Source organism: Fukomys damarensis, unplaced genomic scaffold (assembly GCF_012274545.1).
Source record: "Fukomys damarensis isolate Sample0158 unplaced genomic scaffold, DMR_v1.0_HiC HiC_scaffold_18, whole genome shotgun sequence".
Classification (NCBI taxonomy): domain Eukaryota; kingdom Metazoa; phylum Chordata; class Mammalia; order Rodentia; family Bathyergidae; genus Fukomys; species Fukomys damarensis.
The window spans coordinates 13,760,700-13,786,576 of record NW_022900930.1 but is presented as its reverse complement, the minus strand read 5'-3'; the positions used below and the strand labels follow the sequence as shown (position 1 = coordinate 13,786,576).

The 25,877-nt window shown below is 35.5% G+C and overlaps 1 protein-coding gene across 2 annotated transcripts in view; it reads left to right on the top strand.

Moving 5' to 3' along the window:
- The first annotated feature begins 254 nt into the window (after window positions 1–254).
- LOC104860930 (rho GTPase-activating protein 7) overlaps window positions 255–25,877 on the top strand; it is a 114,738-nt gene continuing 89,115 nt past the window's right edge. The window contains exons 1-2 of one of the 2 annotated variants that reach the window (XM_033765393.1): window positions 255–690; window positions 14,355–15,493. In XM_033765393.1, coding sequence (XP_033621284.1) covers window positions 14,477–15,493 — 1,017 coding nt within the window. In that variant the 5' untranslated portion in view covers window positions 255–690; window positions 14,355–14,476. The remainder of the gene's footprint in view (window positions 691–14,354; window positions 15,494–25,877) is intronic. The other variant, XM_033765392.1, reaches the window with a different exon arrangement.

Sequence of the window (25,877 nt, the reverse complement as noted above, 5' to 3'; positions counted from 1 at the left end):
CTTACTGGATTCTCGGGATTTTACAGATTTTTCGCAGGTACAGCATGCAAGGCTGCAGCATTTTAAATTCTAGCTAATATTTTTAAACGTTTAAAATTTTTGGAATAATGATGATACGAAAACTAAATTCATCTTGTGCTAAAGGTCTTTTGAAATGAGAGTTGGCAGAGGTATTTTGATATAACCCTCCCTTTTTCTCATAAGCAGTGTGGGATAGAAAAAGCTCTAGGACTTTATGACTCTCTAGCTAATCACCTCGAGAGCTCTGACAAACCCACTTCAGTTCTGTGTAAAATCAGAACTCCTGAAATGCCCAGGCTGCTCGGCTCTCCCCTCCCCTCCGCCTCGCAGTCTTTCTCACATGCACACTTCTCAGAGGCAGGAAATACTTTCCAGGCAATCTGGGCCTGGTTGTGGAGGCCCCCTTCGCAAAACATCAGTCTGAATTTAGTAGACAGAAGTCCCTGGGACCGCCTTGACAGGATCCGGCTTTAGCCGAGGCTGCCTCCAGCTGCGGAGGGTGTTTTTGTTAGAATCACACACTGCATAAAACTGCTTAGAATAGAGCCATGATCTCAACCGCGAAACGTGAACTTATGTTTTGGAGAAGCTCACAGGGACGGACTTCTTTCCTAGCCTGAGTTCTGAACCGTGTTGTGCCTGGCGCTGCAGCTCCTCCTAGGAGTCTAGGTAAGAGCCTGGATATCTTTATGCTCTTGAGGGACCTGTGGAGAAGGGAGAAGCAGAGTGGGAGAGTAATGACAGCATCTTGCACTCATTTGGTGACTCCCTAGGTCTTAGAGCTAAACCCTGAAATCGGAAGAGGAAAAGTTAAGTAAAGTACTGAGTCAAATACTTTTAGCAAAATGTCATCTCTAAAATATGACCCAAATAGAGTTTACTCTTTTCCTCTATAAAGTAGCGTTTTCTTTTTATGTCTTTTTATGCTCAACTCGTTTACTAATAGATCTGTAAGGACTATTTTCTTATTGTATAGCATAAAATAAAAACAAACACATCTTCTCACAAAAGTGTGAGGCATGAGTGAATCCTTCCTTCCCTGCTTTTTTTGCCAAGAAGAAGAGATACCACTAAAGTGACTTCTTCTTAATAAATCTCCAAATGCCTGATTTAAAACTCAGAAGGTTGGATTCTTCAGTATTTTTCCAAACCAATTTAAGCAATGTACATCTTTAAAATTTCATTAAAAAAAGGAAATTTAAAATTTCAGAAATTATTTCTGTTGTGACTGGTACTTAATCTCAGAATTGGATATAACTTACAGTAAATTTTCTGGATTTGCTGCTCAGATCATATGTTGTGTGAATATTTTGCGTGAAGTAAATGACACTCATGACTATTTTGACACTGATTACTATTTTGAGACAGCCAAAATGAGTACAATTGTATGAAAATTGATCATATGTCCATCCCTCATATAATCATACATTCTCTTGGATTTAAATCTATAACTCTCTCAATATTTATATATTCAGTCTACAAGTAAAGAATTCAGTATTGATTGAAACAGTGTAGGTTTATAATACATAATATTCAGCTACAATTGTGAATTCTTGCACTAAAAATCATTTTTTTAGAATAATATGAAATAGTATGTAGAGAGAACTACTATTCATGGATATTTCTAAATTTACTAAACACTAGCATACTAAATGAAAGGTGGAGAGAAATTTTGACAAATCATAAAAAATCAAGGAACAGCTTTAAGTATAAGCTTTCTTATAGTATAAGGTGACCACTTATTCTATTAGCTAATTTGTTCTTAATTTTATGCTAGGATAACTTATTTTGATTACTTTTAATTATTTGCTAACAGTTTAAGACTTTTTAAATGTGAGAAATTTATTTTTGAAATGTTAAAAATGAAAATCTGGGGTGAGGGTGTAGCTCAGTGGTAGAATATTTGCTGCCATGGACAAAGCTCTGGGTTCAATCGCAGAACACTAAAAAAAAATTGTAGTTCTGATCTCATCTAAATAGTGAATTAAGAAAATTTCTGAATAGAATGTCAGGCAAAGAGCAAGAGAGCTCATGACTTCTGACACTCTCTTGAGGTGCCAACAAGGAGGTTGAAGAATGGCATTCAAAAGTGACCTGTCCAAGGTCACCCCAGGAGCCAGTAGAAGAGAGGAGAGGGGAACCACAGTACCTTGTTGATAATTTACATATTCTTACACCTCAGTATCTTTCTGTCAAATAGGAATGCATGATAAAGTGTGATCAGGTCCAATAGAAGGCTACTTTGCAGAGAGAGAATTGGAATTTCTCTTTTAAAAAAAGGATTTAAAACTGCACAAGTGTCATTAATGTGGAAAAAAATCATTAAACAATGAAATTTTCTCAAATGCGAAAACTTCCCTTCAAAATGTATTATGCCTTAAACAACACTTTAAAGGAATAACTTTTGTGACTACTTTGTTGCATTTCATGCTTATGCCAAGAAAATCAATCCTTACGCTAATATTTCAAAAAATTTAAGCTATGCTTCTAAAAATACATTTAAACAGAACTCCTATACTCAACCGAGCTTCAGAAATGATTTTACAACTGCCTTTGGAGTTGGTCAGAGGATCTTATGTATCCAGTCTTCCTTTTCTCTAACCTAAATGTCTGTAGCTTTAATCTCTTTCTAGTTCTGTGCATGTTTTCCCCCAATGGAAATATAAAAAGCCTAAGAGGAAACAGTAAAATATTACTGTACATTTCTAGACCAGTTAAATCTAAGCATTACATCTTCCTTTCTGCTGCCTATTTTCAATTATTTGATTCTGTGAATCAAATATCGACTCTAACCTCTCTGCAAAGCCCTTTAGTTGTAGAATACAGAATAGTTCACAGTATATAAGTAAATATCAGTGCAGTAAAAATAAGAAACTTGCCTGGTTCATTTGTTGTACATTATATATGACAATGTGTGCTGCTGTGTATATAGAAATACTATTTTGTCATAAAACTAATAGATTCCATCTCTAGAAAATGCTGTTTGTTTAAAAAGAATGTATATCATGGTGCTATTTTAGGTTTGTTTGTTTGTTTTCCACTTTCATGAACCAGATTGAGTTTTAACTTAAAACACTGTTCAACAGTTCTTTCCACCGTCATCAAAACGACATTACCAGAATGAGGAATCACTGAAGTAAAGTACTAGTCTATAAAACTGCCTGGGTAATTACTAGAGGGTCTAGTTAAAGACAACATCTTACTCCTGTCCCCCCCCCCTCTTAAGAAAATGATAATTTTAAAAAGATTTTTTCCATGCTGTATAACTTGCTTTGAATTTTTAAGACATGGCTTAATATTTTTATAAAGGATTGGGTCTTATAGGCTTAAAGTAAGTCTAAAATGTAGTTTGAATTTTGATTTTATTTGTTTCTTCTTGGAAAATGCATGAACTGATGTATCATCTTACAATGAAAATAGCTTTGGAAACCATCATTGTCACAAAGTTCCAAGTAAAAAATGACCTAAAGCTTGATGAAGGACTTCAGTATTGAAATGGAGAAATGTCAATAATTGCACATGAGAATAGGTCCCTTAAAGCAGTTTACTCCAAACAGGTTTGCTGATAAACATAACTCTTTATTCACTTTACAGGGAGAATTTATTTCTATGGCTCTGTGTTGGAATTAGATGGCTAATTAACTTAGAGTATTGAGAACTACATTGGATTAATTATTAAGGAAATTAAGCAAAATGAAGCAAAGACCTTGAAGTCTAGTTTAAAAAAAATAGGCAGGGTGTGGTGGTGCACAACTACAATCCCAGCACTCGGGAGGCTGAGGCAAAAGGATCACTGAGTCTGAGACCAGCCTGGGCTACATAGTGAGTTCCAGGTCAATCTCAACTACATAGTGAGACCCTGTCTCAAAAAAAAAAAAAAAAAAAAAAAAAAAAAGATATTTGATTCTGATTCAGTGGATTATAAAATATATAGAAGTGAATTAGAAAAGCTCAAACAGGATCACAGATGCAAAAAAGCTGAAAGGCAATACATACATTATGAACACTGTGAGTGCTGTTTACTTGAGAGCTAAGTGGAAAACAGTGTTGCTGTTTGTGTGCATATGTGTGCATATCTGTATTAGATCAATAACAGTGTTTTATCAATACAGTGCAAATAATTCAGAGGGAAAATCAATTCTGAAATAGAAGATCACAGAGCAAGTTTAGAGACTTAATTCGCATTTCTTTTTATTAACCCAAATTAGATGTTAGCAACTGCCAATATATACTTGCAAACAAATAAATGTGGAATGAACAGGAGAGCAAGAAAAGCAGAGTGGAGGCGTGGGAATATGTGAGAGTTGAAATTTTATTTTACTCTCCAGGCATCCTGTAATGATAGGATGCTAATTGTCAAAGGGGAAGAAAAACAAGTGACTGGCATAGTCATCAGAGCTTAAGACCAGAGGCTGACTACACTCTTGTAAGATGGCATTACAAGTCCATCAAGGACCACAACTGTGAATTTCCAGAAAAAATTTAACTTTACAAGTTACCTGAAGCCAGTGAGATTGGGGTAGTATTGATTTTTCCGCAGTGCAAGTGGAGAGGTATACTGAAAACTCATGGGCAGAGCCAGAACACTGGCTCTGAATCCACCTTTGCCGTTTGATCCGTTCTCATTTGAATCATCGCGTTTTGGTTTAAGCACAGCTCTACGGAAATAATATGGGCAAGCAAATGTTTTATTTATTCTCATCCTCAGATTCTGTAGCTCAGTTCAAAAACTAAAGGGACTTTTCTCATTATATCAACATTGCCATCACAACCACCATTGTCATTCTGGTGTTGTCACTTGGCATCAAGTGGGTGCTTGCTACGTGTCTTGAAATAAGTCCTCAACATATATCAGTAGCTCATCTTTAAGTTAACCCAATACTACTATCCCACCCCCAATTTTTTTCATCATTTCCATTATAGATGTGAGCAAACTGAGGCACAGACATTTGGGGCAATTAAATCACACACAAAAAATTCCTTAACAGACATCTTGCCTTCACACACACAAAAAAAAGGTAATTCAGCCCACCAAAACATGTTTTACATTAAGCTAACAACTTATCCCTCCCCCTGTTTCTCCCTATTAAATTAGGGCAATGATACTGTCTGCATCACTGCGCAGTCATTACCCAGTCTTTCAGCACCAGAGACTGGTTTCGTGGTGGAAGTCAATTTTTCCAAGGATGGACTTTGGACAGCATGGATTTTTCATGATTATTTTCTGATAAAGAATCCATAACCTAGATGCCTCTTGCCCACTTCATTTCAGAGCAGAGTTTGTGCTTTTATGAGAACCCCATCCTGCTGCTGATCTGGCAGGAGGCAGAGCACAGGTGGCGACACCTGTAATGGAAATCTCTAAATAGAGAGGAAGCTTCACTCGTTTGCCTGCCATGCATTTCCTGCTGTGTGGCCCAGCACCTAAGAGGCTGTGAACGTGTATTTGTTCATGGTCCAGGGGTTGTGGACCCCTGTCATAGGCTATTTGTAAATATTATTACTTAAAGATAGCATGAGGAACACACCAAATACAGTACCTGGTCTGCTGGGTATGCTTAATAAATACAAGCACTTTTTACTATCAGTTTTATCATTATTATCAAAAATGTCTAATACCTTTCCTTAATATTACTTAGGTATATAGATAAATACATGTGATGAAAACAGACAAATGCACATAGTTAATAAGAATGATGAAATTACAGACACTAAGCATAGAATACAAAAGTCGTTACCACAAGAATTGGCCTGTGGGAGTATACTAAGCTCACAGAGGAAGTTAAATTTCCAAAAATTTTTGTTTCTGATTTCAGTGAAAGTTACGCTTATGGAATGATTCAAAATTCAGTCCTCTGTTGTCATTTTGCTATCCAAGCACCTGTGTCAATGTAGCCATATCTTTATTTACACTTAGTGGCTACTCTCCACTGCTAGAGTGTTCTTAGAAATGATAGCAAAGCTAAAAATAAAATGACCACTTAAAGCAAAGCTATCATCTCACTGAGATGATGATAAAACATTATAACCCATGTCTCTTAGTGAACAGAAATATCTTTTGGTAATGAGGCAAAACCACATTTCAGTCCTACTACTTTTCAGTCCAAAAGGAAAATGGGGAGGGGGAGCCAAGCTTTTAACATTTAAGCTATTTCCTGTTGCATGAAAAATTCCAACTGAGAAAAGTTCAGAGTAAAGGAAATATGTTTTTTGATTTTAAAGAATTTTGTACAAAAGAGATATCATGTAAAAATGATTGTTCACTAACAAACTTATTTGCAGAACTCACTGAAGGCTTACTGTGTTTCTAAATGCCCCAAGTGGTCTACATAATATGGAATGCTACTATGGAGAGGGCTGTGACCTTTTAAAAGATCAAACATTGAGACCTCCAGAAAATAGATAACTAGAAATGTTACAGTCATGAGGCAAGATTGCCTTTCCGGACTGTGATAATTCAGGGATCTCTTGGAAAACATATATCATCAGAAAAGCTTTATTGATAGCAGAGAAATGTCATGAAGTATGCCAAAATTTCCTCAAATTACAAGTGGAAAGCTTAAGAAAAAGTTCAGAGAATCTCTGTGACCAGCTGCCTAGAGCTGTGCAGTGGGTGGTAAGTCAAACACTACCAAGACCTTAAGTCTTCCCTGCAAGATAATTAGATACCACTCAGGAACCTGGAGGTAAAAATAGGGCACCACCAAAGTAATACCGTACAATTTTGTAGCACCCTGCTCTTTTCTGATGAGCAGACTTCTATTAGATTGAAAGGGTTACTTTTCAAATTTGCCTTAATTCCTGCAGTAACTGTATTCTGAGAGCAAAGAATGAAAAAAAAAAAAAAAGCTCTCCAAGTTTTATAAAAGGGCTGAAATATACAAAACAAAGTGTTAACATTATAGGAATATTTTTCATTTGAATGGCTACTACTTCATTTTTCTTCTGAAAACTGAAAACTGATGGAAACTTAGGTGTGTCTCTTAGAAAATCTAATATACTACTTACTTCCCTTGACTCATTATATAGTTTATTTTGTAATTTATGGTGACTCTGTTCAAACACTTGGAAGCATAGACATTATATTATTATATTTACCATTCAACAATTTAGTAATGAACTATTTTAACAAAACATCATGCTTTGAACAAACAACTAATGAGGAATAAATTTTACCATTGTGCAATGTATGTGATATCAGATGGATAATGATTTTTCTGGGCAATTAAGGCATAGATGACTGCTAAAGAAAGGACATCACATCAAGTCATATGGAAATGAATTTCTGCATGGTGTTAAAAAAAGTTCTCTCATGGGCTAACTCTACTTTTCTGTAATTTGGTGTAGATAATCAGAATATTTTAAAGAAAAAGCACTAATTGTCTTTTCCTGAAAGTTGATTGTCTTGACTAGATGTACTTTTTTTAAAAAGGTGTTATCTTTTTTGCTATTCGTGCATTAACATAAAGGATTTTTTTTAAAAAAACTCATATCTGCTGGATGTGTTCTTGCCATTCCTCAGCATTTTGCTGGCGGTGCTTCAGCCTGACAATGAAAAGCACCTTCTTCAGTTTAATGAGTAGGAAGGCAGTGGGAGGGTCCTACCAGTGTGCCCAACCTGGGAAAATCATTATCATTTTGGCCTCCACATTTGTTCATTGTGATGAAGTTTTACTCTAGCACTACAAGGGGACATTTACACTGCACGGCAGTTGTATCTGTTTCTCCAGCATCCTTTATTTGTCTACTCTGTCTAATTCAATAAGTGTCTCGGGCAGGTACAATGTACAAATGCGACCACCTGGAGTAGGCTAAGCTATAGTAAGATTACAACTCACTAGGAATATTTAGATTCCCCTGGCCTGCACTCCACCAGTGTGTGTGACCCCTTAGCAGCAAAACATGCCAATTTAGAGGTGTTCTTTCCTTGGCTCAGATGCATTCTTTCTTCCAAAAGTACTTTTAGAAAGCACAATCTACTTCTAAGTAAAAATTATTATTTCCCTTCTATCTTCTCTTGTTCTCACCATGATTGATTACATGCTCTGTAGTAACTATTGTGTATGCTGTAATTAGGTGCAGAACATAACCTAGAATTTTAACATAGCCTAAGTAGGAAGGAAAAACAAAAACAAAAACAAAAAGAACTAATGCCATCTAAGGAAAACTAAGGGAACAAAAGGAATATGGTTAAATCTTTATTTTATATAGGATCAGTGTCAAAATATTTAAGAAAAATTCTGGAGTCAGTCACTTATTTATTTATTCATATTTATACCGTGCAAGTATATTTTACACACACATATAAGGCCCAAGTGTCAGTCACATGTTCATTTGTTTATTCTTACAAATGTATGGCTATCTGTATCCACTTTTGAAGAAATAAATTAAAAAGTTTACATCTTTCCCAGTACTATAAGTGAGGTGTCCCAGACAAGTCCAGAAATGATGCAATTGAAAATTTGTCTTTTTCGTGATTGATTGCTCTTTATATAACATTTTGTGGATTGTACAATAGTATTCAGATAACATTTCTGAAAGACCATGACTGAGATGATTACCATGAATGCATACCCTGAATCCAGGAAAGCTGGGGGAAGAAAGGAAATCATCACAAAAGGAAAAAAAAAATCATCTAAAAAATCTTATGAGACTTCACTGACATCAATTGCCCAGGGTAAATATTCAAAATGACAGCATTAGCTCATTAAAGACATGAGCTTACCGTGTGTGTAATCATGAGGCGATGGTTTGCTGAGTGGAGAAGGTGGAGAACAGTTTGGGCCCATCGGATGTGTTACAGAGAATCTCAAATCGCTGTATTGGCTCAATCTTAAAATTATTACCATAGAACATAATAAAATTAGGTTATTAATTAACATGATTTCTGAGACTCAGAGAAAACTCAAGCAATATTTACCAGATACCTACTTGTATATTTGTGAAAAATATGATTAAAATATGATTTTTGCACTTCTTGCAATAGAAGTGGAATATTTGCTTTCTCTGCAACTATTTTCCCCATTATCCCTAACTTTACTCTTCATAAAACTCTATGTGCTAAAAAGTTTTTTTTGCATAATTTGTGACTATGTAAATAGGACCCAGTACAGAGGACCCAGTTTCACCAATTTAATTCATTCTAAGATTCTGGTAAAAAAGGCTGTCGTCATGTTTGTAACCCAATGCAGAGTTCACCAAGGGAAGCAAAATTTTGTCAAACCCTTCTGATTGCAAAACCAAATTGCTCCCAAACAGAAGTGTTTGTGAAACAAGGTATTACTGTATTTTTATTGTTTTGGCTCCATAAAATAAATTTCACAGCTTAGCCAAGTAGTGTATGATACTTACATTTTCTTATAAAACTTTTTCAAACTAGGCACAATGGTCCATGCCTATTCTCCCAGGTACTCAGGAGGCTGAGGCAGGATGATCACAATTTTGAGGGCAGCATGAGCAACTTAGTGAGATTCTGTCTCAAAAAATAATTAAAAAGGGCTGGAGATGTAGTTTACTGGTATAGTGCTTGCCTAGCATGCATTAGAATCTGTGGTTCAAACTTCACTACAACAGCAAAATGTGGATGTAATAATTGACTACCCTAGTTTTCTGTGTAACTATCACTAATTCCTCCATCGCAATTGTCTGACTTTCTGACCAGTTCCTTTCAACATGGTCACATGCATAATCTCTCTTTCTTTCTTTTTTTCTTTGAGACATCTCTTGTAGAAAACTAGGATTTATGTGAACTGATTGTCCACTAGACCTGCTACACAAATTTCATCTTGGAATTCCATGGTCATTTGTGTGAAATGCTAGGATTCCTTAATGCCATGCCTCTCTTACTTTATTTGTTCTCTCAGTTGAATCTTTCTCTCCAGTAGTTTTTCAAAACAGGTTTAAAAATAAGGTATTTCCTATAATGTAAAGGTAGAAATAAACTCGCATTATATTTTGAAATCATACTTGTCACCTATTTCCATTGTTGCTGCTGAGAAATCCAATGCCATTCTAGTCCCAATTCCTAAAACAGAGTCACTTATGTATCTGTCTGATGGCATTTAGGAGGTTTTGCTTACCTCTTGAATTCTAAAGTTTAACAGTGATGTTTCTTGATGTAATCTATTTTTTCCATGAGCTATATCATATTCCATGAGGTCTTTTTAATCCAGAGGCTTAGACCATTAGCTCTGGAATATTTTCTAAATTTCTGCTTTGCAAATTTTCTCCCAATTATTCCTAAGAAATGCTGTTCCCTTCTGAGATGACCAATGAGTTTTCAAATTGTAAATAATTCTCTACAGTCTGTTATTGCCTCGGTTATCTTTCCCCAAGAGTTGTTCTACAATAGTAAGAATCCAAAGAGAGAAAGGAAGACTTCTTCCATCCTGTGAAAACTCTACCTAAAGTCCCACTGAACTTGGATGATCTTGACCCAGAAAACTTATCCCAGAAGATATCAGTCAGGAGTTTCTGCCTTTGTGAAGCCCTAACCTAGTACAGTCGCCATCCCCAGCACCACTCTCTAAAAATGGAGAGATGGAGAAAAGGAAGGAGGGTTAGGGAGGCACAGGAGGAAACTGATGCACGCCCCCAGCACTTGGTATCAGGGTTTTTCATGGTAATGGTGCACGTATCGTTGCTATTGCAGCCGTGATGGGACATTACTTTTGTTTACATGAGTTTTTCTCATACACTAAAAGCTCCAGTAGGAGAGATAGAATGCATTATTTAGGTTCACATTCTGGATTTTTATCAGCCTGTCCCCTTCCCACTAGATAATAAATAAACGCTTCTTTAACAGAGATTGTAATAGAATTGTGCGTCCTATAGTGCCACAGTCTTAATTTCAACCACCAGAATTTCACCTGAACCTTGTTTTCCCTGGACATAGGGTCATCAATAGCAATTATCACCAGTCTCTTCTTTTAATTAACAGTCCAAATTAAAAGATGTATGTTTATTTCAGAAGCAAGTGCAGAGTAGAGCGCGATCATTTTGATATCACATATGGGTCAATGATTCTTGAACTAGAAAATATCCAATTGTCATTTTAGGTATATTAGTATTTAAACTTAGTTTAATATAAGGTATATATTGCATGTCATGCAATGTCTATGTTAAGGAGTACTAAGCCTTACAAAATAGACTCAAAGAATATGTTTAAAGTCACTCTATGTCTAAATAGCCCATGCACTTATATCACAGAAAGCAACTTTGGACATTTCACAGATATTATCTAGAATCACTGCATAACTAGTCATACATATAGCATCTTATAATATTAATACAGTGCTGTTTAATGAGTGTATTTCACAAGGGAAAAAAAAAAACATGAAAATTCACTTCATAAAATCAACACCCAGGAGTGACCTACACTTTTCCAGATCCTGCATCCAAATCCTCAACAGCTGAGCTCATTTTAAATGAAACTACATGAAAAGGACTTAGAAAAGAAATGTAGTAATTTGCAAAATAAGTGGTCAGAAATTTGAAATATAATTTTAAATAAGGCACCCTGGTGAGAAATCCCATAGGGAAAGACAGTTTGGTTTTGTTTCTTTGTTTTTACAAATCTTTTCTCTTACAGATCAGATTTTAATCAGTTCATATAATTTACAAAATGAGTCCATTAAGGTCAGATGATGTGATTGCCACAATCTAATGCTCCTATGTACTAATTATTTTTTCAGCATTTAAATTGAACTATCAATCTTAAAAATTGGAACAGAAATAGGAAGTGTGGGTAGGAAAGTTTGTGGAGATGAAATTTTTGAAAAAAAAACTATCAGACCATAGGTTGAGATGGGCATTCAAAATGTAATGATGTTTACTCTCAATGATCACAAAGAAATTGTGTTTCTTAAGAATAAAAACAGTACTTCATAAGAATAATTTAGAAATGTTCAGAGAATTTAGAGTAGAAAGGAACAGAGAAATGATGCTGTGTGGAATTTCTGTATCTTACAGTCTCTTTCTGCAGTTACTGTTAGATTGAGCGAAATAAGTTAACATTATTGCAAGGACTTGAGGGCAAAATTGTTGTGTATTCTTTTCCCCCAAGAAGTTAGTAAAACCATATATTTCTCCTTAGTTTAAAAAAAAAACAAAACCAGAGTTCAGGCTCAACCTAAATGTAAATGTGGCTTAAGAATGACACAGTAATACCACTTGGCATTTCTTAAGTTAGCCTGTTCTTTCTACCCTGGATAAAAATAAAGAAAAGAAAGCATCTAACACAGAACCGCCCTATTACAACCCAGATTTGCCCAGAAAAGCAGAAATTTTCTGGCCTGCATCTATGCATTTTTTCCACCTTCCGTAGCCTCCCACACTATAATGACTTATACATGGAACTCAGAGACTTTATATTTTCTTTTGAGTACAAAGTGAAGCCCAACACGGAAAATGAGAATGTCGGCCATTTTCAAAGATGGCCATAGACTTTTGAGGGAGCCAAATAGTATCCAGAAAGATATTTGGTCAGCCTGCAGTCCAGATTTCTAGTATAATCCTTAACTTTAACGGTATTTATAAGGTAAAAATATTTACCTTTCCAACATGTGTTTAGTTAGAATAATTTGAAATTTTTGGTGGGGAGTCAAAGTGCTTTTCAAAGACTGAAATGACCCAAAATCAGCACTGTAATTAATCTTGTTTATGACTAAAATCAATAAGCCAATCCATGTTAAGTAGTGATAGTTCCAGTGCAGAATAGAAACTAAAAGTGACTGCTCTTTAAATGGGACTTTTCATTTACCTTCCAGTACTTTGGTTTTATTATGCAATGACATTGGGTTAGTCATTTTTATAAGATTGAGTTTACATTGGTACCATTTGTTTTCTTTCACTAAGGACTTAAATAACTGAAAGCAAAAGAATGGATACTTGGGCAGTGTTTATATTCTGGTTTTATACATGGTTTTCTTGTTTACTTGAATTTTAATAGCCAAATTCAAACAGAAATATACATACTAAACTCCTTAGAAGCCAAAGAGAATGAGACCCAAGTTTTTGAAGACTGGCCCTATTGTTTCATCATGCTTACATCTTCTTTATTGTGTACTTGAATTCCTGCATGAGGAGTTTAAAGTTTTTACATACCAAAGACATGTGAGGAGAGGGAGGGAGGCAAAATCTCATAATTGCATGGATACAATTAACTTTATTGACTATCTGAGCCTGGTCTTAAAACCAGGATCTAATTTGATTATGGGTTTACTTCCTACATATATATCTTTAGTCAGGTTATTTATTTTTTAAATTTCAACACTATAGCTTGCTTACTCATAGTAGCATTAGTAGGTCTCATGAATAGAAGTTAGCTAATTTTTTAAGATTCCACAATCCTAGCTTGCTAGCTAATAATAGCAGTAATAGGATGAATGAACAGACCTATCTCTACTAAAGCATTATAAATGGTATGTTATGCTGCCTTATCCAGGAATGTTAATATGAGCAGAACTGAATTATCCTGTGTTTCTTGGTCATTTATGGAGTACATGCATCCCAATCACTTGGGATTGGTGTTAGCTCTTTCACACACTAATACATTACATATGCTGTCTCTATAGCTTTAGTTTTGCATGAATAGCTCCCTGGTGGCCTTTGTTTCCATTTAAACAAAACAGTTAATGTATTTCTTTAATGACCTGTGTTCACAAAAAGTAAATTAGAAAAGCAGGCAAGCTAGAGCAAGGACTTTCTTCCCACAATTTTTGAATATTGAAATTCAAATATTTTCTTAAAGAAGCTTTGTATTTATATATTTATTGATTAATAAACTAGCTCAAATGCTTTTAAAAGTGTTGCTGATAATTTTTGACTAGTTATGTTAAATGAAAAAATATTTCTAGCATTAAAATTCTTTTAAAAATAGCTCTGTTAGAAAGTGTAAATAAGGACTAAAAGGTATAATAGATAATTTGAAATAGGAAGAAAAGTCACAAAGGGGAAGGGGAAATGGGTAGGGGCAAAGAAAAATAGATGGGAATGGAACTAGCATGAGAAAAACACAAATGGAAGCAGTCTTCTTAGATAGGGAGGGCTGAAGGGGTTCAAGGGAGGGCAGGGGAATGGAGGAAAAAATAAGAACCCAAATGGATTATGTAAAGGTGCAAATTTCCAATGATGGATGTCACTGCATTGTATCCCTTAAATGTACCAATAAAATTAATTAATTGGAAAAAATAGCTTTGTTGAAGCTATTAATCAAAAAATTCATAAAATCTTACCTCTGCCTTCATAGCACAGATTAGGTGTTCTCTTGTCCAAGGTATACTCTGATTTTGTCAATGTATCCATAACAATACATATGTTTACATTTTTAATAGGTGGTGAAATGACAAAACTCACTCTCTTCTATTCATGAGTTGGAAATAATCTTTCATCAAGTTCCATCTGCATTAACCTCATATGGAGCGTATCTCTCTGTCGGTTGTTAAACTATGAGGACATGTCTGTAGCTGTCAGAAAGAGAAGCTGGGAAGAACATGTGACCGAACGGATGGGACAGCCTTTTAATACTGATAACAGTGACACAGCATGTCATCATGGACTTGTAGCCGACAACTTGCAGGCAAGTATGGAAAAAGATGCAACCCTAAATGTGGACCGTAAAGAGAAGTGTGTCTCACTCCCAGACTGCTGTCATGGAACGGAGCTGGGAGATTTTCCCGGGAGGCCCATGGGTCACGTTTCAAAGAAAATGAACGAAAATGACAGCTATGAAAGTGAAGATCAGTTTCTTTCTCTGGAGGCCAGCACGGAAACATTAGTGCATATTTCTGATGAGGATACTGATTCTGATCTGTACCTTACAGATAATAAACCGATTTTAACTTCCCAAGAGCATAAAATCTCAGGCCAAAATAGTGTTGAAGGAGCAGGCTCCTTAGTAAATACATTGCCCATCACAGAAAGTAGCCATGATTGCTACAGCTCTTGGGGAATTGCTGGCAAGGCTGATTTAGCACTAGCAGGAGAAAATGGGGAAAGAAAAGTTGTTGACACTGTAAGTAAAAGCCTGGAGCTTTGTGATGATATAAACATAACTGAAATTAAAAATATGCCCCAAATAAATGCATTTTATTCTATGAATGTGAAAGATATTGTGCCTGAGAAGCAATTGGTGAATTCTGCTGTAATTGCTCAACAACGAAGAAAACCTGACTTCCCTAAAGATGAACATGAGAAAGACACTGGCCATGAATTACAAGACGAGGTCTTGGCCGTTCCTTGTACGGATGGAGGATTGCCATTGTTAAAAGCAGATTTTGGAAGCTCCCTTCAGCAGCCTCCTTCTGGCTCCAGTGGTGCTGAAAATGACCTGGAGAAAAGTGGATTCTCAGAACATCAAAACAAAGTCCCTTCTGAGGTCAGTGCAGAAGATGGTGTGCAGTGTTTACTTGTAAAGGACACTCCGGCCACCCAGGAGCCCACCGATGGCCAAGTCAGACTTCGTAAGAGAAAGGTAAGACATGTGCTTAGATTATCTGGATTTTGAAATTTTGTAAATATCCTTATTTTCATCATTTAGTATTTTTGCTGGGATTAAAAAGTATGTAGATGTTCATTTTGCCCTACAATGCAAAGGCATAATTTTTAAAGATTATCCACGTGGTCAAACTATCAAAGTACGTAAAATTTAAAATACAGTAATCTTTTATTGTGCTAATAGTATTTCAGGAGTTTGTAATCATTCTATTTTGGAATTGTGTTGAGGCAGGATTTTGTCTTAATGTGGAATTGAATAGCTGACACATAACTCGTAATTATGGAGTCCAAGGCGTTCTGAAGAGTGACATCTAATATCGTCATGCTATTTCTTAATAGCCTTCACTTTTTTTTTTTTTTTGGTACCTGGGAGGGCCTTTCTCTTTTTTCTTTCAAAAAGTATATGTTTATCAAAAATAAAATGGTATGTTACATTTTTAAAATAAACCCTTTAATATTCAGAGGCAACAAAGCCCCTTTGTCCCAGATGTGCTAAAACTATAATTATGATAACCTGGCCCATTCACCATCAATATGCACATCATGATCTGTTTCTTGCCACAACTTTTCTTTAAGAATTAATCAAAGATGGCCAATAATGAAAATTAAGGTTTTTGTATGAAGGACCTTTTCATAAATTCTAGAAATGCCACGCTCCCTAAAAAAGCTGCATGTGAAAGAAGCAACCTTAGACTTTCTTCACAAAATGTAGGGCTACATAGTCCTGATATAAATCCAATTGCAGGATCTTCTCCTATACGTTCCACGTGGCATTGAAGGAACTCTTGGACGCTTTGTGAAATAGTGAAATCATAATTTCTAGCCTCTCTCAGTATAATCTTAACCCATAACTGCAATTCTACTGAACTCAGATCAATATTCTTAGTTCTATTTAAGTGGTACTGTCTACCTACCAAGAAAGGTGGGGAGGGAAGGTGTTCTCCAACTCTCTTTGTGGTGAAAAAGTTCTGGTTCCTATAAACTGTCGTTTTGCTAACAAACTAGACCACCAATGTGTCATGAGATAGTTTAAGTGAACTAAAAGACTTTATAGCAAAAAAACACTGCTCAAACAATATGCCAACAAGTATTCTGCACTCCTAGCAAATTCTGTACCTTACACAAGTTGTATTAAAATGTTAATGCTCCATGACATGCTCAATTGACATGCTCAGATCGATTTTTTAAAAATTTCCATACATTCCGTCAAATCTTTTGGAGGGAACGCAATAATGATGTAAGAAAGTATTAACTGACCTATGACTTAGTTCCCCTAAAATAAGACAAATCTTACCCAACTGTTGACAGAAACATTAAACATTCCCCAAACATATGCTCACCACTTGGACATTTATATCAATACTAGGAATGCTGAGAAGAATTTATCCTTGGACTTGTTAGTATTGCATGGTTGCATTTTGGGAGCTATAATTATATCCTATTTACAAGTTGTAACTTAAATATTCTATTTTAAGCATTTCAGCACTCTAAAATGTTGTGGTATTGTCTGGCAGAATATTTACTTTGACTCTATAACCCATTTTAGGATGCCTTGTAATGAAGCAATTAAGTGTAAAAGTTAAAGTTCAAAATTTAATTCAGGAAAATATACTTGTGAGAGAAGACTGTAGAACTAAATACACAGGGATTTTTTATTTATTCAATTGGCAATTAGCCATTTTAAATCTTTGCCAAAGAAATAATAGAATATATTCAGGAAAAGATATATTCAGAGTTGTATTTCATGTTAATGCAAACAAAGAAACTAGCTTAAATTTCCATCACTAAAAATCTGTTTATCTTTAACTATTGTATGGAAAGCTATATAGCCATTAAAATGATCAAGTGAGATCCATGTGCATCAATTTTGAAAGATATTCCTGATATAATATATCTATAGTAGTGACAAACAAATATGTATAACATATCCGAACCTTTTGTGGAAAAGTCTAATGAAAGCAAATATTTATACAGTTTTACAAAGAGTTACAAGCAAATACTTCCTTTTCAGTTTTGTTTTTGTTTTTGGTTTTGGTTTTGGTTTTTTGTTTGTTTGTTTGTTTGTTTTGGTACCAGGGATCAAACTCAAGCCCTTGCACTTGTGAGGCAGGTGATGCAAACACTGAGCCAAATCCTTGGCCCAAATACTTCCTTTTTAAAGTCAGCACAGCTAGTTTAAAGGACATAACACTTTTTCAGGGACACATAAGCCACACTTTCATATCTGCGAGGCATGAGGCACTAGATACTAATGCTTAATTGTGTCTTTAAAACTATTTGTCAGCCAGGGCGAAAGCTGTAAGATGACAGCTTGGAAAAGTGAAATATAACAGAATATAACACGTTTTTAGTTAGAGAACTTTAATCAGCTCATTATTTGGTGAACATGTAAATGAACAAAATTCTTCATTGAATTTCAGAACCTGAAGCTCTTGTCAGGATATAAACACTCCAGATTCTACAACAACCAAAACTGAAGAGCTTATAAGAGTAATGCTCAGAATGTATTAAAATATTGCTCTAGATATATCACCATTCCTTAGGTATACATTATCATGCTTTGTAACCCATGAATTTGGCAAGCATTTGTTTTTTCGACAGCTTGTTTTTCCTTGGTGTCCAATATTTCTGACCAGAAGAGCCCCACACATATTTATTATGAGTTTCTTAGAGATTGCCTCTGTAGTATATCTAAACGTTGACCTTTTGAGCTAGTGATTTCCTTAAATATGAGGAAGTAGGTCATGAAATTGAAGCCACTGAAATCAAAGGAAAACCAAGTGGATCGAGAGCAGATGTTAGCATTTGAGGCAGAAGGTCCCGTGGTGTATGACGAGGACTCATAGAGCTGGGGCTGTATCTGCAGGGTGAAACATCTGGTTAAAAGCAACTCTTCGAGGCAGAAACCAAAGAGGTCTGGAGAAAGTAGACAGTCTAAAATGTGGTATCTTTAAACCAAAAGACATGTGAAGATGGAAAATATGTAAAGAAAGATTTAAAGTTAGACTTTCTTTTTAAGATTTGTCATTGCCTGTGGTTTACTAATTAAAGGGTTTTGAATAATCACATTGTGAATAACCATAATAATGATAAAATGTACAGTCATATTTTATTGGCTCACATAAAACAAAATATAAACCATATTCAAAGCAAAATAAACTCACAAAGATATTACAAAAATGATACAGACTTTGCAAAGATACCTACATCCACATTCCAATAAAAATCCCACATTCCAACAATAAACCAATTTTAGGTTCTCATGCTATCGCCCTATATTAGACTTGACTGCTATTGCTAAAAGCCAGCATAGTAGTGGCTTTGAAAATCTGTTTCTTTCAACACATGTAACGTTAGCAGTATCCTGTTTCAACATGTATATTCTATGTTTTCAGAACTTCCGACACCTTTTTATCTAATTGTCCTTCTCTCTTGGCATAGGTAAAGGAGACGGGGGACTACACCGCCATGTACAGGCGAGCCTCCAAAGATGCACATTTCTTTCTTTCACATTGCAAGGGCAAGGTCTTACGGGCACGGCACTCTAGTGATGAGGGCTGTGGCCTGGAATCTGCATTGGGGGCAATCAGGTATCTCCAAAAACTTTATCATTGTGAAAGAATGGAATCACCTATATTGAAGGATAACTCATAAATATACTCAAGAATAACAACCAACTTAAATATTGCCCAGTATATTATGGCATGCCATGAAAGGAATAACTAGGTTGCATATAAGTTCTGTAGTACTCTATATAAATATTTGGCATTTCAAATACTTGGTTCTTTCATTTTACACTGTGGTATCTAAAACTGTTTTACTTATTGAAAGGATATTAATTACATGTTACACTATCTTACATAAAAACCTTCTAGGGGTACAACATTTCTATATATATATATATATATATATATCAAGGGTCTGGAAAACATGACACATTAATTAGCTAGTACGGATATAAATAAATGTATTCTTCTTACACTACCTTTGAAATATGTATTAATTTTGTAAAATCACACCCATTTTTTGGTCCATTTCCTCTATGTCTATATGGGAGCCTTGTAATAATATAAGGGTAACACTGCCAATATAGGTGATAAAAGAAAGAGAGTAAATTATGTAAAAAATGGACGACAGTAAGAGGCTGGATGGGAGAATATAATAGAGAAGAAAAGAATAGATCAAGACATAAAAATCAAAATGATAGGTAAGCTAAGACATAAGCTAATAGCACAAGAAATATTGAATAAAAGCAAACAGTAGGTGAAGAATGCAGGTTTGTGGTTAAATCTTGAATCAGTTAATAAGAGAGGAAAGAAATGGAATGCAGGGCAAGTATACATAACTCTGCAGATGAATTCATAATAATAATAGAACTTTACATTAAGGTCACACTGGCTTTAACATCCCAGCTGAGCAGAGTATATTTTCTAAATCCTCTTGTTTTTGAAACATTCAAGTTTTAAATTATTGTTGCCCTTTGCCACAAAAGAACCAATTAATTGTAACTAATTAGTTATCCCACAATTGGAGAGACATAAATATCGTGCAGGATGTGCTCAGTAGCCTGGGGAGAGGCATGAGCAAGTGTGGATATACAGAAGGAAAACGTTGGAACACGCTTTTACATTTATTTTATCCTTTAATTTTATGCATCTTATAAGATATAGGCTGCATTAGGACAAAAGTGAATGTGCAATATTTTATCAGTAAAATGCTCACTGCAAAATACATAAGCAAAGACATGGGAGGCCACAGTTCTTGAAATTTTATAGCTTTTCTGGTGAATGTTATTTTGAGGAAGTTGGGAATGAAGTGAAAGGGAAATGAATAGCAGAGTAGAAGACCACAAGAAATGCGTGGGGAAGATTAAGGAACATTTATCTAAAGAGTGGCAGATAATAGTAAATTTCTCTTCAATTTCAGTGTGAATACTACCTGAAATAGGAAAATTTACTGCCAGTTGCCCCTAAGGCAATTATGCATATATACTCAATGAAAGCAGCTAGATCTGACTGTGTTCAATTCCTGATACTTTTCATAAAAGTCGTTGTGGGGTGTGATGGGCCTCAGATCCAATCAGTGACTTGGACCAAAATCACAAACTTATTTAGTTATTAACAGGATCGTTAATAGGTTCATACTAACTTACCATCAGCTTTTATTGCAGCAAGAATTAAAACACTTTTACCATGTTGTTTTAAATAATGAGGGGCTATTTCAGAGCCAATTGTACCTTAGAGACTATCATAATAATGAAACTGATTGAGTTTCCTCCGTGTAGACTTCTGTTACTCTAAACCAAGACCAATTTATTAATCCTTTAATACCGATGAAACCACCACAGCTCTTGGCTGCCTCCCTAGAAGAAATGCCAATATTCACGAAAGCTGGAATGACTTGCATACCCTCCATAACGGAGCCCTGTCCTGTTATCGGGGTACTAGACCCAATGGTGCCAACAGGATCTGTTCATTCTCCTGCTCATATTCCTAGAAATAACACACTGATCCTTTGCTGCCAACAAGATCTTTGTTCCACCGATAGTTTTCTAAATGTAAAGAAATTACAGTGCTACTTTAGAGATAATCTCATAATTTTCGAAAGAAATATAAGCAAATAGGAAAAGTACATTTTTAACACTTTTTTTCAGTTCTATTTCTGCATAAGTCTAGGAACGTAACTGGTGATTAATGAACCCCTTCAATTTTTAAATTCTATTTCTTGAGCCAGTGAAACTTTAAAAGGGTTTACTGTTTTATACGTACGTTAAAAATTAACCCAGATGTTTAAAAATACATTGAAATAGCATTACTAATCGTTGTTTAAAAATGAATAGCTTGTTCTGAACTTGACTTTCATGCTAAGAGACTAAGCTGTGATAAGGGGATAACCTAAGTTGGGGGTGTCATTTACCCTTTGTGAGCCATAGATGTCTCTGGAAAATAGAGACAACAGTGGCTACCTCCTAAGATTGTGAGGTACACTAATGAGACAGGAAATGTGGTGGACATCTACATAGGACAGAGTTGGGATAATTAAATTTTTCAAGCAAAATTTGAAGTGAGGATCGGACAGAACAATAACTGAAAAAATTACAGAATTGAGCCACCTGAGAATATATCAAATTTTAGTGGAATATACATTGCAGGACAACCGGCCAGCCAGGAGACGGCTTCTTAGCTGGAAATTTCTGGCATAAGGCACGGCCGATGGTAAGCTTCCTCGGCTCCCACGCTATAATGCCATGCATAGACTCAAGTAATTATGCTGGTGGACACTGGTGACAAGCTGCTTGGCTTTCAACGTATTTCTCTCACAGCTGCAGGATTTTATACCTCACTTGATCTTTTTGTGCCTCTGTTCTTGCATCTGTATAATGGGCTTTCTTACTCTGTCTTTAAAATTAAATATGCAAATGTATATAAACAGAACAGTAAACACCCTGTCATTTTAACTATTATTATTAGCACTAATAATTTTGTTTGTTTTACTAAATTACTCCGGTTATGGATCTGAGACTAAGCTGAATGTATGGGAATAATTGTGGGGGAAGGGTGGCAAAACTTGAAAAAGATTTCAGGAGGTAACTCAATCTCCATGGCCTTCTTTGCTATCTAATTTCATCATTGTAGAGCAGATTCTGGAATATATGCACTCGTTCACTACATACATAGTTAGTACCTTTTCTTTCCTAATCAGCATGCTAGATGTAGTATAGGATCTGAATAAGAACAATATATGCATTCTAACACAAAACGGTTTAAGTGTAAAGTCATACATAGCTAAGTAACTTTAACATTAAGGAAAACTAACTTTGCTAGTCAATAGTAATCATAGAAGCTATAGGACATTAGGTTTTGGAAGACTAGTAGAAAATATCAGTTCAACCTAACTCAAAGTAGAAAGTATTAAGATCTCTGAACATATGCTTAGGAAAGGGGGGGCTTCCAGAGAGGAAGGTCAGAAAAGTTTTCGTGTAAGTAGTTTCCCAGCCATGCTTTGAAGGGTGAACTTTGGATTTTACACTTGTGAGACTGAGGGAAATCAATCTGCTATCTACATTGTTCCTGATGCATTCAGTTTTCTTTTTTAAATACACAAGCTTAAATATCAGGAATTGATAAATGAGCAAGCACTTTACAAATTTCACCAAATTTTCCTAGTTTTTATTGCTCATACAGATAAAGGATTTTAAATTTCATTTTGGAATATTTGAGCTTTCCCCATCTCTCCACTGCCCGACCTCCCTCGTCATTTTGCACGGGGGCAGTGTGTGAATGTACTCTTAGCGCATTGATCTCTCTGTGACTCTCACTTACCTTCCTCCCCCGCCCCTCACTCCCCTCCTCCTGCCTGCTGTAGTCTCCCTTCTACTTTGTCATCTTTTTTAGATCCCGTCTAAGGGGAGAATATGCAATATTTAACTTTCTGAGTCTTGCTTATTTCATTCAATATGATGATCGCCAATTCCATCCATTTTCCTGCAAATGACCAAATGTTATGTTTTGTAAATACATCATATTTTCCGTATCTATGCATCTGTCGATGTGGGCCTAGGTTAGTCACATATCTTGGCTATGGTATTTTTTGCCACAATACACATGGGTCTACAAGTATCGCTACGGTACGCAGTCTTTAATTACTTTGGGTATATACCAAACAGTAGTATAGCTGGATCAAAGGGTAACTATGTTTAGTTGTGTTAAGGACTTACACAGTGGCTGTAGTAATTGACATTCCCACAAGCAGTGTAGGAGGCCTCCTCTTCCCCACATCCTTGCCAGCATTTATTATTTCCTGTATTCTTGATGGTCACTCTGAGTAGGGGAGGTAGAAAGAATCACAGTGTAGTCCTGATGTGCTGTTTCACAGTGGCTAAAGATGCTGAACACTTACTTACATAGTTATCGACCCCTTGTACTTCTGAGAAGTGTCTATAAACAGACTTTTCTGGGTTGGAGAGAGCAGGAAGGGAGGAGATGGGAAGGTAAGTAAATAGGACCAACATTCAATTTGTCTGTGCACGAAATCCTCACAATGAGTGCATACATTGTGTATTACCAACATGAAATAATAAAAAACATGAAGTGCTAAAAATAACTGTTAATGTGTTTAGCAAACTATTTCATGATATTATTTAAAAAATAAAAGAGGATGGTGGTACTTCATGTGCCTTAGCTTAGGCAAAGCAGGTTTTTCTTTCTTCTTTTATTTTATGAAAAAAACTAAATTTCATTATGAAATAAGAGAACAGTACTTAATACACAGTGTAATTATCTTCATGTAGTTGTGCAGAACATTGACAAAAAAAAGATCTCTCATACAAAGAAAACAGAGATATTGCATAAAAAAACTCTTTTCAATGAACTGAGAAATATATGTAGTATAAATAAAACAAATAAGCATAAATTTAAATATTTTTAAAACACCACAATAGATAATTTGGAGGGTCATCTAAGCTTCTCATTTTTATTTATCTATCTTTTATTTTGCTTCTCATTTACATATGTATATTTTGCATATAAAAGAAACTATGTGGTATTTAATCTTGTGTGTCTGACTTCTTTCACTTAATGTTATGTTTTCAAGTTGCGTCCTTTTACCTATGAATTCCTCAAGTTTATCTTTAATATAGAATAGTACCACATTTCCGTTATCAATTCATCTGTTGGCGGTCATACATGCTGTTTCTAAGATCTAGCGTATAAATTCTTATTCCAAGATCTGGATTATGAATTGTGCTGCTATAATTGTGGGTGTGAATGTGTCCCTGTGATAGGGTAATGTGAACTTTTGGGGGAAGATACCTAGAAAGGGAATACTTGGGTCAAATGGAATTTCCACTCAGCTTTTTGAAGACTCTCCTCGCTGATGTCCATAGTGGTTGTAGCAATTCACATTCCCAACAACAATGTAGAAGAGCTCATTTCCCCTACATCCTCACCAGCATTGGTTCTTACCACATTTTTTTGATGATAGCCATCCTTTCCAGGGTGAGACTGTACCTCAGTGTCATTTTAATTTTCATTTCTCCACTAGCCAGTGATGTTGAATCTGTTTTCATGCACTTACCAGCCATTTGTACTGCTTCTTCTGTAGGTCGTCTATTCATTCCAGTTGCCCATTTTTTGACTGGGTCTTTGGTTTTGAGAAGTGTGATATTTATGGGGGGTTCTTTATATATTTCAGATGTTAGTCCTCTGAGGAATAGCTGGCAAAAATACTTTCCTGTTCTGTAGGTTGGCTCCTTACTCTGTTGGTTTTCTTTGCTGTATATATGCTCTTTAATTTGATATCATCCATTTATTGTATTGTTTCTTGTGCTATCGAGGAAAGTCCTTGCCTCCATCTCTGTCTTCGACAGTTGTATATATTTGATCTTCCAGCAGGATTTTTGTTGTTGTTGTTGTTTTAATGTTTAGTTCTTTGACCCATTTTGAGATTAGTTTAGTACGTGGTGAGATATATGGCTTTAGACTGCATGTGGATAGCCGATTTACTATCACCATGTATCAAGAGGCTATCTTTCCTCTAGGGTGTGTTTTGTGGTCCTCAAGCAAAGATCAGATATTTATGCCTGGGGCTGTTTCTATTTCTTCCACTCTTTTCCATTGATCCATGTGCCTGTTTTTGTGCCATTACTACATAGTTTGTTTGTTTTTGCATGGAGGATCCAACTCTGGACTTTGTACTTGCAAGGCAGGCAGTGGAACCACTAAGCTAAATACCAAGCCCACCACTTAGTTTTAATCACTGTAGCTTTATAGCATGACATCAAGTCTGGAATTGTGGTGCCACCTGCTTTGCTTTTGTTACCCAAGATTGCTTTTTACTATTCTGGGTCACTTCCATTCAAATTTTGGGATTGTTTTCTCTAGTTCTGTAAAGAACATTGTTAATATTGTGATTGCATTAAATCTGTATTTCAGTTTTGGAACTATAGTTGTTTTGACTATATTGGTTGTGGCTATCCAGGAACGGGATATCTTTCCACTTTCTAAGGTACTTCTTGATTTCCTTTTACAGAGTGAGTAATTTTCCCTGTACAGGTCTTTCACATTCCTTGGGTCCGTTAATTCCTAAGAATTTAGTGGTTTTTAATTCTGTTTTGAATGATATTGTTTTCCTAATTTCTTTTTCAGTGGATTCACTATTACTGTGTAGGAGTGCTATGAATTTCTCTGTGTTTATTTTATATCCTGATATATTACTGAATTTGGTTTTTAATTCTAGAAGTCCATGATGGAGATTTTTAGGGTCTTGTAAGTAAAGGATCATGTCATTGCCAATAACAATACTTTAACTTTGTCCTCTCATGCTTCATCCTTTTAATACTTTAAGTTCTTTTCATATATATA